Raw genomic sequence first — 15,255 nt, 5'->3', positions numbered from 1 at the left:
AGAGTCAGGGTGGGGGCAGGCAGGTGAGAGAGCTAGAGCTCAAGGGTTCACCCCACTGACGACAAGTGAGGATTTCCGGCTGAGTGAGGACATGCCCTAGCAGCAAGTTGGTTGTCTAAAGAGGAGAGGAAGGGATGAACAAAGTGAGGCAGCAAGCAGATCCAGTGAATGGCTGCAAGTGGGAGCTGGATCACCCCTTACTGGGCCTTTCTCCTCTGTATTCTCTGTCCAGGAGAGATGGTTGAGGTGAGGGTCAGTGAGTCACTGCATAGTACCTACAGCCTGCTAGGTGCTGAGAGTTCCTCTGCTGGATCATTCTATGGTCTTTCCTCTGAGGAAGTTTTTGGTCCCATGAGGGTCACAAACGGCTACTTTCCTGGGTCACCGATGGACCCCCACCTTGTGTGGACTCTCTGCTCTGTGGCATCTCTGTTTAAGGCCCTGGCAGGTTTCTGTATTGCTCTGGATGTATTTGATCAACATAAGCCATTGGGCATGTTAACCTCTGTCCCACTCTCCTGGTTTCAGACATGGGAAGATCCTCATCAAAAAGATAAGGACACAGACTGCCATGGAGACAATGACCCCATTGATGTTTGTGAAATCGGCTCAAAGGTTGGTTACCCTACTCTTGGTTTCTGATGCCTGTTCTGGTCCCCTCATTCCTCTGGTACCTGTCCCCTTTACACTGGGCCTGGTGGTAAACTGCCCCTGTGGGGTCAGTGGAAGCCGGGACTTCACAGGACCTCAATCCCTTCATTCCAGACTGTCATATTTTTCTTGTCACTGCTGCCCAGCTGAGCTGAGCTGAGCTGTGCACAGAGCCCCAGGTAGTCACTCTCTGGTCCATTGAATCCTGCCTTTTGTGGCCTGCCTGGTAGGAGAAGCTGAGTGTCTGTGGGCACCGACAACTGCTGTTTTGCCATCCTTCTTCCAGGCTGGAGGGGTCTCATAGGGGACTGTGAGCTGCGGTGTGGGTCCCATCTCCGCTCTCCTGTCTTTTCCTGCAGCAGCCCTGGGCTTGCTTCCGGACCTTCCTGGAGACAGTGTCATTGACGGTGCCCAGTGGGATACAGGTGCACTCATGGTGTACCTTCCCCTGGACCTGGATCCATCACACCTTTTCCCTTGCATCAGTTTATGGTCCCACCTTGGCTTTTGTAGCCTGCAGAAAGGGCACCCCATCCTTGGGTCTGGAGTGATAGCACAGTGGGGAGGGCTTTTGCCTTGCATGTGGCCAACCCGGGTTCAATCCCTGGCATCCCAATGATACTCTGAGTCTACCAGGAGTGATTTTTGTTGTTTTGTTTTGTTTTTTGGGGGGGGGGGCACACCCAGTGGTTCTCAGGAGTTACTCCTGGCTCTGAGCTCAGAAATCACTCCTGGCAGGCTCAAGGGACCATATAGGATGCCAAAGATCAAACCCTGGTTCATCCCAGGTTGGCTGCATGCAAGACAGATGTCCTCCTGCTATGCTATATCTCTCTGGCCCCCAGGAGAATTCTGAATTCTGAGCACAAAGCCAGGAGTAACCTCTGATCGCCGCTGGATGTAGCCCAACCCCCCACCCCCCACACCAAATAAGAGTAATAAGAAAAGACCCCGCCCTCTCCTCAGTTTCTTGTTGGCTCACTCGGAGTGATGGGTGCCAGGGTGATGGGATGATGACTGCTCTCACAAGGCTCCTTATCTGTGCTAGCTTCCTCCTATGCACTCATGTTTTCATCTCTGCACTGGAACCATGTTCCTCTGTGCCTTGTCTGTCCTATCTCACTGGGATTTTCCCTTCTGCCGAACCCCCATTTGAACCATCTTCTGGTCCATATTGTCCTGGCTCTTCTCTCTGTAGTACCTGACCTTATTCTCAGTTTCCTTTGTACTGACAGGGTTCTGAGATCCTATCAGCTCTCTGAGGGCAAGCGATAAGCACTGCCAGGTCAGTGCCACATAGCATTTGCATCACTTAAAAATGGTCCAGGCTGGGGCCCGGAGAGATAGCACAGCGGCGTTTGCCTTGCAAGCAGCCGATCCAGGACCAAAGGTGGTTGGTTCGAATCCCGGTGTCCCATATGGTCCCTCGTGCCTGCCAGGAGCTATTTCTGAGCAGACAGCCAGGAGTAACCCCTGAGCACCGCCGGGTATGGCCCAAAAACCAAAAAAAAAAAAAAAAAATGGTCCAGGCTGGTTATTACTTCTATCCCTGTCCTCGACTTGGATTCAGTTACTTATCTCTAAAAACTCATAAACATATTTTATTTAGGCTTCTAGAATTCACTTAGTATTGCTTCTCGGCCTTTTGGCTAAGATCAAGTGTAGAATTTACTTAGTAAACAATTTGCTCTGATTTTACCACACATTTTTTGTTTTTTTTTTTTTTTTGGGGTCACACCCAGCAGCGCTCAGGGGTTCCTCCTGGCTCTACACTCAGAAATTGCTCCTGGTAGGCTCAGGGATCCTATGGGATGCCGGGATTTGAACCACCGTCCTTCTGCATGCAAGGCAAATGCCTTACCTCCATGCCATATCTCCGGCCCCTCTACCACACTTTTTAATACTCTTCTTTCTCTTCATCATTCTTTCCTTCTCCCTTCTCTAGTCTTTTCCTTCTTTGGTGAGTTTTTTCTTCTGTTCCTTTTCTTCTTTTATTTCTCCTTTTTTTTCCTTCTCGCTCTTCTCCCTTCCTTATGCCTTCCCTGCAGGGATATTCCCCATTCCAATTTAATTCTAGGCTTATCTGTAAGTAAGAGACAAATAGTGACTAATAACTACATGTGCGAGACTATAATTTGTGTATCTTTTCAGTAGAAATATAGCCTAATTGTTTGCTTTTGTAGTTAGCAATCCATTTATGTTAGACATGTTGTCCCCAGAGAGGCAGTAAAAAATGTGGAAAGTGAGTAGATTAGCAAGAAGAAAAAATATTTTTTTTTCATAAGTTCCTCATGTATTCCACAGTAGGTTCCTTGCTAAATACTTTAGATACTCCCCCCATCTAATTTTGAATTCACTAAATAATTTTACATCAGGGCAAGAACAGAATACACTTAATCTCAGTAATCTCAAGGTACAGGTCCCTGGTACCACCCAATTCAGAATTAGTATAAATTATGAAATCATTTTAAATACTTACTTATTAAGTGTGAGTCAAAGATTTCATGCCAGACCTTAGTCTTCATTTAATGAAAATATTCATGAGCATCTCAGTCTATAAAATTGGTAGCTAGAGGGCCCGGAGAGATAGCATGGAGGTAAGGTGTTTGCCTTTCATGCAGGAGGTCATCAGTTCGAATCCCGGTGTCCCATATGGTCCCCCGTGCCTGCCAGGAGAATTTCTGAGCATGGAGCCAGGAATAACCCCTGAGCGCTGCCGGGTGTGACCCAAAAACCACAAGAAAAAAAAAAAAATTGGTAGCTAGAAGAACCAGAAAAGCTTATGAAATTCCTGGTTCTGCCCAGCAACTTTGAATTCTTTTTTTTTTCTTTTCTTTTTGGTTTTTGGGCCACACCCAGCAGTGCTCAGGAGTTACTCCTGGCTGTCTGCTCAGAAATAGCTCCTCTCCTGGCAGGCACGGGGGACCGACCATATGGGATGCCGGGATTCAAACCAACCACCTTAGGTCCTGGGCTGGCTGCTTGCAAGGTAAACACCACTGTGCTATCTCTCCAGCCCCATCTGCCCAGCAACTTTGAGGAACTTCTCTATTCCTGCCTCATAATCTCAGCTCAGTTTATTATTTTATTTTGTTTCTTTGTTTGTTTTTTGAGCCACACCTGGCATCGCTTAGGGATTACTCTTGGCTCTGTGCTCAGAAATTGCTCCCGGCAGGAGCGCCCTGGGATGCTAGTAATTGAACCAACCACTTCCAAGGCAAATGCCCTACTGCTGTGCTATCTCTCCAGCCCCAGTCAGCTTATTTTTTTGACATAGACGCTGATTCCCAAAGAATTTGTAATGATCTGCTGTTTTCTTTTTTCTTTTTTGGTTTTTGGGCCACACCCTATGGTGGTCAGGGGTTACTCCTGGCTGTCTGCTTAGAAATAGTTCCTGGCAGGCACGGGGGACCATATGGGACACCGGGATTCAAACCAACCACCTTTGGTCCTGGATCGGCTTTCAAGGCAAATGCCACTGTGCTATCTCTCTGAGCCTGCTGTTTTTTTTCTTGACTAATAACTATAATGGAATAACATTATTGTTGCTGTTCCTTTTCTTAAGAGATATGAAATAATGTTTTCTGCCTTTGAGATAAATGCTTCTAAACTAAAGAACATTTTTTTTGTATTTTCATTCATAGGCAGTCCCTAGGGCCGGAGAGATAGCATGGAGGTAAGGCATTTGCCTTGCTTGCAGAAACTTGGTTCTTCGAATCCCGGCATCCCATATGGTCCCCTGAGCCTGACAGGAGCGATTTCTGAGCATAGAGCCAGGAGTAACCCTTGAGCGCTGCTGGGTGTGACCCAAAAACCAAAAAAAAAAAAAAAAAAGAAAAAAAGAAAAGTAAAAATAAAAAGGAAAAACTATAGTCAGTCACTGGTACACAACCTGTAACAGTATCATTCAATAAATGTTCATGCAGTGTTTCTATAAACCCAGATCATGAGGGAAGAAATGACCAGAACCCAGGGACCCCTATATCCTGAGGAATATATCTCTCCTGACTACTCTGGTCACAGAAAGCATCAGGCCAGTTCTCATGCGTAGAGTACTCATGAGTATGTAGTTCCTTCACTCAGCTTTGTAACTGAAGTCACTGTTTTCATGGATGGTCAATGACCAGGCAGATTATATCATACTAATCACTCCTTTATCATTGGGTACTCAATCCTACACTATCTAAACCCTAAGTCTAATACATTATTACGTGGCCCCACTCACCAGATGTCCCACTATGATGCAATATCTCTGGAAGGGTCCCTCACTGCTGGGGCTCTGCGAGGGGGCAAAATGAGCATCCTCCCTACTGTGCTATTGCTCCATTCCAGATCAAGGTACTTATTTCTAAAATAAAGGATGTCATTTTTTTAAAAAAGCTTTATGGTCATTTACATCAATTTTTTTTTTTTTTTTGCTTTTTGGGCTACACTCGGTGATGCTCAGGGGTTACTCCTGGCTATGCACTCAGAAATCGCTCCTGGCTTGGGGGACCGTACAGGACGCGTGGGGATTGAATCGCGGTCTGTCCTAGGTTAGCACGTGCAAGGCAGATGCCCTACCACTTGTACCATCTCTTTGGCCCCAACATCTTTTTTTTTTAGTTGTTAAAGCTCTACTCAGTTTTTCTCTGGTCCTTCCATTTTGATTTTTATTTTATGAATAAATGACTTTATCTAAAGCCTTTCCAGTGCTCTATTTCTTTTCTCTTGGTAGGTTCTCTCTTGTGGTGAGGTCATACGTGTCAAGATCCTTGGAGTCTTGGCCCTCGTTGATGAGGGAGAAACTGATTGGAAGCTAATTGCGATCAATGTGAATGATCCCGAAGCCTCCAAATTTCATGGTAAGTCTGAATGTGGAAACAGTCATTTGAACTTTAATTCTTCTTGTTTAAAAGCAGACCATATTTTCTCTCTTGAAGGGATCATTGGAAACTAATAAACAATCCCCCAGAGTGTTGGTGTGTCTCCATCCTGGACTTCTCTCCCTGTTTATGGAATGTTCTTAGCTGGATTCATTTCCCCACCTGACCACAGCCAGCCCTCTTGGGGGGTCTCATTGCACCCTCCTGCAACCTCCCGTGGGAGACCCCCCCGACCCTCGGGGGTGTGGAAATGAAGGTTGCTAGTCATTCGCAGGTTTGCCCGAGCAGAACCGACCTGTAAAGAAAAACTTGAGAAGTTAGTAAGAAGGGCCCTCAAGACAACGCATGCTGTTCAAAAAGGGAAGTTTATTGTTGGGGGATCAGCTTTTAAGGGCTGAGATATGTCAGAAGGTGTTACAAGTTTTACACCAATCACAGTTACAAGCATTCATTAGCATAAACTGGGGCAGGTAATAGGGAGGGGCAAAGAGGTAGACCTGAGCACGTTTTACTAAAAGGCATAAGATTCAAACAGAGTTCTATAAATTATACTCAACAAGTATAAATAGAACATCAGCTATAATCTTAATAATGTTTGCTAACACAAAGGCAAGTTGCTCTATATCTTTCTTTCTGGCTGGATATATTGGGCTGCTCTGAATTACTTTATTTGTCTATTTCCTTTGTCCTCAAGGCATGGGCGCCTTTGGTCACGTGGGTGACCAGATTAGGAATTACTGAGGTGTCTTTATGTTCTAGGTTTATCAGCTAGGCTCCCCACACCCTCCCGCCTATTTTTTTTTTTTTTTTTTTGGTGTTTGGATCTTTGGATTATATCCGACAGTGCTCAGGGGTTACTCCTGGACCTATGCTCAGAAATCACTCCTGGGAGGCTCAGGGGACCATATGGGATGCTGGGATTTGAACCACCATCTTTCTGCATGCAAGACAAATGCCTTACCTCCATGCTATCTCTCTGGCCCCTCCCTACTTCTTCTTTTTTTTTTTTTGGTTTTTTGGACCACACCTGTTTGATGCTCAGGGGTTACTCCTGGCTAAGTACTCAGTAATTGCTTCTGGATTGGGGGGACCATATGGGACGCTGGGGGAATCGAATCACGGTCCTTCCTTGGCTAGCGCTTGCAAGGCAGACACCTTACCTCTAGTGCCACCTCGCCGGCCCCTACTTCTTTTTTTTTTTAAGTCAGCATATCATTCACTTAATTTAAATGAACATTTAATTAATGACAATAGTTTATTTCAACAGAATTTTTTTTTTTTTTTGGTTTTTGGGCCACACCCGGCATTGCTCAGGGTTTACTCCTGGCTCTGTGCTCAGAAGTCACTCCTGGCAGGCTCAGGGGACCTTATGGGATGCCGGGATTCGAAACGGGATCTTCCTGTATTGGCTGCGTGCAAGGCAAATGCCTTACCGCTATCTCTCTGTCCCCTCAACAGGAATATTTTGAAAATCATTTAAATGGTGGACTGATTCAAAAAGTATACTTAAGTTGTCACAATTTTGCATGTAACTTCCTAGGCAAAGCACATATGAGGTGGATAAGTGGCTCCTAAAACTTAAGTACTCTTCAGAATAAAATCCCAGCTAGTTTTTTTTCTTTAAAAGAGTGATTTGACATCATCATATATCTATATTCTGTATACACTTCTGTGTTCTCAGTGAATAATAATTTGGCATGGGCTGGAATTTCCCACAGGTTAGATAGATCATTATGATGGGATATGTATGGGATTATGTCTATACATACAGTACATATAATGAAAGAGAAAAGCTTAAATGTTAAAAATTTTAGTCAAGGGCTTTAGAGACACATACAAGATACATTATCAGTCATTGGGTAAGTTGAGCTATTATAAAAATTCAGGTGAATGGGGTTGGCCAAAACAAAAGTATAATGGTTTTGACACTTGCCCTGCACAAGGCCAGTTTAAATCCCCACATCAGAGCACCACCAGCTGTGGCCTAAAACAACAACCAAAAAACCCACGATCTTACAGTGCAGGGACCAAGAATAGATATGGCTGATTGGTAGAGTGCATGGTTTGCATTTGTGAATTCCTGCATTTTATCATGGCACTATACAAAAACAAAACAAAACTCATAAATTAAATCAGATGACAGGTAGAATATTACCCTAAAACACTTTTCTACATTCTTAACAGATTTTACCATTTTAACTAAAAAAAAAAAGACTCATATTGCCTAGGCCTATTTACTTTTGTTAACTACTGACTTTGAACAATCTTCCTCACAACTTTACTATAGTTCAAAACTGCAAAACAATTTTTTTTTATTTAAGGCAGGCACTATGATTTACCAAATTGTTCAGAAGTTTTAGGCACAACACCGATCTCATTACCAGTGTCGAATTCACCAATGTTCTCATGTTCTCTTCCACTCCTTAACAGTCTCATTATTTTTTAGTTATTGTTACAATGTGGTTAGCTTCTGATTTAATTATATATGCCTGACCTCTACACCACTGTTGTACTAAGGGACCCTGACACACTTACCTCTAGTCTGCCTTTTAACTTACCCTCTTGATTTCTTTCTTCCCCTGTTCTTGTTTCTATAAACAAGATCAATTGAGTATGCTCCTTCTATAACTTGCATTACCTTGTCCTGTTGTCCTGTTTACAGTAGTTAAGAGAGATCATCTAGTATTTGTCAGTCTTCACTTCGAGTTCCAGTAACTTACATGATTTCATCCATTGCAGCTGCATAGTAACCCATTGTGCAGACAAACCATGCCTTTATTATCCACACATCTGTCACTGAACACCCAGCTAGATCTATATCCTAGCTTTTGTGCTAAGGGTTGCAATGAATAATACTGTTTTTGGAGACAGACACTAATTCTTCTTGGTTTAGAGTATATATGCAGGCAGTACATGATCTGACTTTAAAGCATTTGCAGACTACCCAGAATTTAGGATGCCAAGTCAGATTAGTTTTCTGAGATACTTTTTAATTACAACTCCTAGAAGAAATGTGTCTAAAAATGTTTTAAGTGAGGGGCCGGAGAGATAGCACAGCGACATTTGCCTTGCAAGCAGCTGATCCAGGACCTAAGGTGGTTGGTTTGAATCCCGGCATCCCATATGGTCCCCGTGCCTGCCAGGAGCTATTTCTGAGCAGATAGCCAGGAGTAACCCCTGAGCACCACCGGGTGTGGCCCAAAAACAAAAACAAAAACAAAAAATGTTTTAAGTGAATTTATAAATTAAAAACTTACAAATTCATATAGGACTGTTTAAGCTCTTTAAGTTTCCAACCGAGAATGATAAAGTATGCAAATCTGATACATATTTAAAATGATCAGTATGTCAACTGAATGTTGAGATTTAAATGACCCTACTGAATCCTAGTAGATACTTGTGTCCCCTTCCTTTATGTTCTTGCTTGGCATAGAAGGGAAGAAACAAGGCAAGGCTTAAAGTGACTGAAAAATTCTCCATGTTGTTTCTTGTGCCCACTTCTCGGGGATATGGTCTTTTTCTCTGGAGTCCCCAAACAAGATAAAAAGATCTCTCCTTCACAACCAGAACTGATCTGCTGCTCTACTAACCACAGCTCGAATGTTGCCATAGACGTTTGAAGGAGGATCTCCCAGGATGAGGTTGCAAATGGCAGTTCTTGCCATCTTGATGTTTCGGAAAGAGCCACGGATGTGAACTTTCACATCAGCTAAAACAATCTGCGTCCAGGTCACATTCTCTATGGTAAATTTTGTTTTTCCTCTTTTGCCAGCAATTCTTCCAATAGCTCGAGATAGGTGGTGTCCCTTAAGGGACTTCACATCAGTAATTTCTTTTTTTTTTTTTTTTTTGGTTTTCTGGGCCACACCCGGCGGTGCCCAGGGGTGACTCCTGGCTGTCTGCTCAGAAATAGCTCCTGGCAGGCACGGGGGACCCTATGGGACACCGGGATTCGAACCAACCACCTTTGGTCCTGGATCGGTTGCTTGCAAGGCAAACGCCGCTGTGCTATCTCTCCGGGCCCATCAAAGCCTCTAGGAAGAGGTCATCCAGCCCAATAAGGGCAAGAGCATCCTCCAACGGAAACCGGAGGATTCACAAAGGCTTTCACAAAGTCAGCAGCTTTGGTCAGTCCACGAACATCTTTGGTTTCTTCACATGTCCTGATTTCTACATTCCTTGATTTCAAGTTAAAGCATATCTGAAGTCCCAAGTGTTCTACAGTCTTTATCCATGAAGTAAAAATCTTCATCCAGTTCTCTTTTTTTTCTCCACTGGTTATTTTTGGAAGGCCACACCCAGCGGCGCTCAGGGGTTACTCCTGGCTCTGTGCCAGAAATTGGCCATGGCAGGCTCGAGACCATCTGGGGTCCCAGGCATGGAACCTGGGCCCGTCCCAAGTCAGCAGCATGCAAGGCAAACATCCTACTGCTGTGCTATTACTCGGGTTCCTCCATTTTGAATTTCAATTTTTTTTTTTCATCTCACAGGAAATAAAAGGGCCAAATGGCCTGTCTGAGCATTCAGGCACTAGAAAAATCTCCGATGCTAATCTCTGCTTGGTGCCTTCCTGCCCAGGGCAGGGCTTCCCAGGACTAGTGCATCTACCTGGAGATTACTGGTGCAGAGGAGAGAATGTGTTTATGAAGGGTTAAAGATCCATTGTATACACTTGCCATTTCTACTCAGACAGTGGATGATGGTAGCTGGCCAGAATTTATTTTTTCATTCTGTTCATTTATTTTATTTTATTTTATTTTATTATTTTATTTTTTTTGGTTTTTGGTTTTTGGGCCACACCCGTGATGCTCAGAGGTTACTCCTGGCTATCTGCTCAGAAATAGCCTCTGGCAGGCACAGGGGACCACATAGGACGCCGGGATTTGAACCAATGACCTTCTGCATGAAAGGCAAACACCTTACCTCCATGCTCTCTCCAGCCCCTCATTCTGTTCATTTCTGAGTTTGTATATAACAGAAATTTATAGAGAATTCAAACCAAAATTTTTTTGTCCACATTTTTATTGCAATTTGAAATTTCCATTAAAAATTACTTTTTAAAAATTACTTCAAGACAAAAAAGGATATTATTTTAGTCAGTTTATTCTTTTTTTTTTTCCTTCAAAGTAAAGACGTCTGTTTTAATTTATAAGCACTTTCCTTGCCTGTTTATTAATGCTATTTCCTGTGTTAACCGGGAAGCTTTCAAACTACTCTGATTCTGCAAGGAAGTATCACATTGTTTTGTTTGATAGGAAATAACGTCTTTGAGGCTGGTGACGTGGATGTAGACCTCAGTTGACTATAAAATCCTGTCTGATTCTTGGAGTTGTAAACTTTGATGTAATTGAAATAAAACTAGCCATTGCACCAGGAAACATGTCTCAACTGGAAATTAAAGCACACACGCACACACACACACACACACACACACACACACACACACCCCTGGTTACTGACCCTATTAGTATTATTTTAATACTAGTTAATATCTTTTAGATTTGATCTCTACAACTTGAGTGGTTGTTGAAAATCTGAAAGAAAAATACAAGTTAGAATCACATTTGGAAACAAATGACCTGTGTTCCCTGGTAGAAAATGGGTCACTTGGGCTGGCTCATTAACACTTGGAGTGCACCTGAGACCACTTAATGGACCATAATTAGGTTCCAAGCCCTAATGCTTGTAATGGCCCTGTAATGGCCTGAAAGAGTTAATCAGGCTTCTTGGGCACCTAAATTGCTACCCGAGAGTGCCTGGGCCATTAGGGGGAATAGTGCTGGGCTGTGAAATAACCAGGTTCAGAGCCTTTTAAAACCCAAGTGCTGGGTCCTGTGTCATTTGGTTAAATTAACTGCCCTGTTTTACCCACGCTTCCCGAGTTTGTGCAGGTGTTTGTGCAGTCAAGGGGGAGGCTGGGCACCCCCAGCAAAGGATCCCAACTGCAGAGTCTCTCTTGGCTGGTCTTAAAGAAATGAAACTGGCATCTGTTGTCTTGTAGCAGTTGTTGGCTGTAGAGATATGTTAAATTTTTGTTTGTTTGTTTCAATGGGGTAAAGCCAGTAGAGATGAGTGAAGTCTCGGGTACAAGGCGCCTCTGTGGCTTTTTGTTACTCTGACTTCATTAGGAGGCGCCCCTGAAATCTGGTGGGCGGTGCTGTCATTGAGAGGCTTCAATTACTGGGGAACCCAGGGCTCTTTCTTGATCAAGGAATCTCCCCTGCTAGGTTAAGTACAGCCCATGGCTCTTTCTGAACCTCATCCAGGTCTTGACTTTTCTGTGGCGTCCTCTGATACAGTGAGGAGTCTGGAGAGGCCTAAATTCTGAAAACCTTTGCTCCGTCTTAGTTCTCTGACCACAGCTAAGTCATCAGTAAGACTTCTCAGAGCTGCTGCTCTCAAACAGCATAAAGTGATCCATAAGGTACATGACACCTGTCAAGTTTTGGTTGTCCTAGCAAATATTTCTAGGCATTATTTATATATATATATATATTTATAATACATATATTATGTTTTTATATATAGCAAATATTTCCAGTCATTATTTTTTTATTCCTTTTTGGGAGGAATTCCTAGATAGAATTGGCGATGAGTGCAGACACAATGATCAGACAGATTATATCATTCTAATCACATCTTTATTATTTGGTACTTGATCCTACGCGATCTAAATCCTAAGTTGAGTACTTTATGACATGGTCCCACTCACCAGTTGTCTCACTGTGATGTGATATCTCTGGAAGGGTCCTTCACTTCTGGGGCTCAGCGAGGGAGCTGAGATTGGTGGCAGATCCTGGTGACTTGGTGGTCTTTTCCGTTGTGTTTGGAGCAGCAACACTCTGACAGGAACTGGGGTTGGGTTGAGGTGGTTTCAGTCCTCTGTCAGTTCAACATTGTGTCCTGTCTGCACCTCCTCTCTCCCCTGTGGTACCCTGCCAAATTGGTGGCAGCCTGACCCTACAGGAAATCACTGAAAGTTATTGGTTACGCCCATCACTTGAGTGTTTTCTGTAAAGTCCAGCGGCCTGGAAGGACAGCCTGTGGTGTCCCTCTTGTGTATTATCATTCACTCACACTTGTCTACTCTGGGCATTTCCCCTTAAACCCAGGAGCTTCCCTAATTAGCATATCACTTTTCTCACAGGCTGTTTCTGGGGCTAAGAGTGCTGTGAGCAAAATATTTTCATCCGCAAATATTATATATTTTAATATGTAATATTAATTTTAATTGCCTTTTCATTTATTTATATGATTTATTAATTTATTTTAAAAATTAATTTAAATATATTTTACCTGCAAAAACGCATTACACTTGAAAACGTCACTCAGGTTTAGCACAAACATCACTGTCGCAAACATTACTCTGTAACTTATTTACTCAAATTCTCTCCACTGAACACCTGTGATTTTATTAATCAGTGTGTGCTTTAGATATTTTTCAGGCATTTATTACATTCCTTTAACTTAGCAATAACTAATTATCCTCAAAGTTAGTGATGATGGGGACAGTTTTCTGAGGAATCAGGAGAGATTTCTTGGCAATATGGATGCACTTGCAAGAACTTGAGGTTAGCTAGTATGTAGTTTGTGTGTGTAAGAGAGACAGAGAGAAAGAATGAATTGTCTGACGTGGTGGGGGATGGCAGGAGGAAAACTGACAGCGGTGGCCAGAAATGTGCAGTGTGGAACGGGTGTTAGAACATCATATGACTGAAACTCAATCATGAACAACTTTGTAACTGTGTATGTAAGGGTGATTCCACTTAAAAGTTTATAAATTTTGGGCTGGAGCAATGGCGGAGGGGGTAGGGCATTTGCTTTGCATGTAGCCGTTTCGTATGTTTCCCCCAAACACCACTAAGAATAACCCGAGCACAGAGCCAGGAGTAAATCCTGAGCACCACTGAGTGTGGCCCCCAAACAAACAAAGAAAAAAAAGGTTTATTATTTATTTATTTATTTATTATGTATTCATTTATTTATCTGCTTTATTCTGTCTGTGCTCCCAGTCCAAACTTCGGAGAAGAATTTGCCGAGAACGAGCATGCTTTGCTTTGTAACAAGTCTTGGGGCTCTGCAACCTCCTGTGGGAGACCCCCCCGACCCTCGGGGGTGAGGAAATGAAGGTTGCTAGTTATTAGTGGGTTCACTCGAGCAGAACCGACCTGTAAAGAAGAACTAGAGAAATTAGTAAGAAGGGCCCTCAAGACAACGCATGCTGTTCAAAAAAGAATTTATTGTTGGGGGGAATCAGCTTTTAAGGGCTGAAATACGTCAGAGGGTGTTACAAGTTTTCCACCAATTACAACTGTGAGCACTCATTAGCATAAGCTGGGGGCAGGTAATAGGGAGGGGCAAAGAGGTAGACCTGAGCACATGTTTATACTAAGAGAGTTTATATAGAAAACACAAGATCCAAACAGAGTCCCACAAATTCCACTCAGCAAGCACAAATAAAACATCAGCTGTAATCCTAGTAACCTTTTGCTAACACAAAGACAAGTGGCTCTATATTTTTCTTTCTGGCTGGATGTATTAAGCTGCTTTGAATTACTTTAGTATTTGTCTATTTCCTTTGTTCTCAAGGCATGGGCGCCTTTGGTCACGTGGGTGACCAGATTAGAATTACTGAGGTGTCCTATGTTCTAGGTTTCATTAGCTAGGCTCCCCACAGGGCTCTTTCCAGGTTCTTCTTTGTGCTCACCAGCGGTAGCTGGAGCCCTTTCCTGTGTGCTCCGCTTTCCTGCAGGGCTCACATTTCCACGTGTGTCCGTGGCACTAGCACCCGGGAGCAGTTTGGGGAAAGAGCGGGCTATGAAGGGAGCAGGAAGGAAAGGGCGGGCTCTTGTCCTTGATGGAAGGAATAGGATGGGAAACTGGGTGCATCCTGGGGTGCAGGGCTTTAAGGGATGTGTATTTGCTCCAATTTTAGCAGATTGAGACAGGCTGTTCTCCCTCTGGAGAGTCCCATCTTCCTCCTCCTTCCCCCGCTCAGATGAATGAGCACTTGCCTGAAGCCAAAACCTTTGTCTGTGTTTAAAGAACAGCTGGGAGGGGTTAGAGTGATAACACAGTTGGTAGGGCATTTGTGTTGCTAGTGGCAGACCTGGGCATACCATATGGTCCCCCGACCCTGCCTGGAGTGATTTCTGAGTGCAGAGCCAGGAGTGACCACTGAGCACCACTGGGTGTGGCCTCAAAACAAAAACAATAAATTATAGCATCTGAGAGATGGATGTGATCTTCAGGTCCCTGGGTTTTTGTTGTTGTTTGTTTGTTTGTTTTAGAATAAAAGCACCCCAGGGAAGGCAGCATTTCCTGCATGGTGGGGTCAGAGCAGTGGACACTGGAATGAGAGCCTGGCCCTTACCCCATCCTCTCTGCTCCCAGCATTGTAGTGGGGAGTTTGAATTGTGTCCAGTGAGGAGTTAGAGACAGAAGTGAGTGTGTGGGTCTCCCCCACTCCAGCCTGCCAGCCCATGTTGAGTGCCCTTTGGGGCACCACATGGCCCGTAGCCTGGGAAGAACTTTGTTCCCTTGGAAGGTCTTTGGGAAAATCTTCCAGGTTAGCCAAAGGCTCTGCCCCGAGCTATACAAAGGAAATAAATGCCCCTTTCAGGGCTCTGAAGCTGACGAGCCACTCATGTTCCTGGGCATAGCATAGAAAAATAAATACTTCCTGCCCTTCTGGTAAATGAGAAATGGCACCTTGTTTTTTAAATTTTTGTGGGCTTTT

General features: G+C 43.8%; 2 protein-coding genes and 1 pseudogene across 2 annotated transcripts in view; 2 read left to right on the top strand and 1 right to left on the bottom strand.

The window, feature by feature from the left end:
- The window catches only part of PPA2 (inorganic pyrophosphatase 2), a 45,059-nt gene that overhangs the window by 17,687 nt on the left and 12,117 nt on the right, over positions 1-15,255 (top strand). Inside the window, exons 6-7 of the mRNA XM_049786540.1 lie at positions 529-615; positions 5,369-5,495. Coding sequence (XP_049642497.1) covers positions 529-615; positions 5,369-5,495 — 214 coding nt within the window. The remainder of the gene's footprint in view (positions 1-528; positions 616-5,368; positions 5,496-15,255) is intronic.
- LOC126028922 (uncharacterized) lies at positions 2,281-2,459 on the top strand (annotated as a pseudogene).
- Positions 9,074-15,000, bottom strand: LOC126027137 (RNA-binding protein PNO1-like). Its single transcript, XM_049786112.1, is given in 5 exon segments — positions 9,074-9,348; positions 9,539-9,614; positions 9,616-9,790; positions 14,224-14,297; positions 14,890-15,000. Coding segments are annotated over 5 exon segments (711 nt in total).

The sequence above is a fragment of the Suncus etruscus genome, chromosome 14 (assembly GCF_024139225.1).
Source record: "Suncus etruscus isolate mSunEtr1 chromosome 14, mSunEtr1.pri.cur, whole genome shotgun sequence".
Taxonomy (NCBI): domain Eukaryota; kingdom Metazoa; phylum Chordata; class Mammalia; order Eulipotyphla; family Soricidae; genus Suncus; species Suncus etruscus.
The sequence above is the reverse complement of the archived record's forward strand: the minus strand, read 5'-3'. Positions and strand labels throughout refer to the sequence as shown.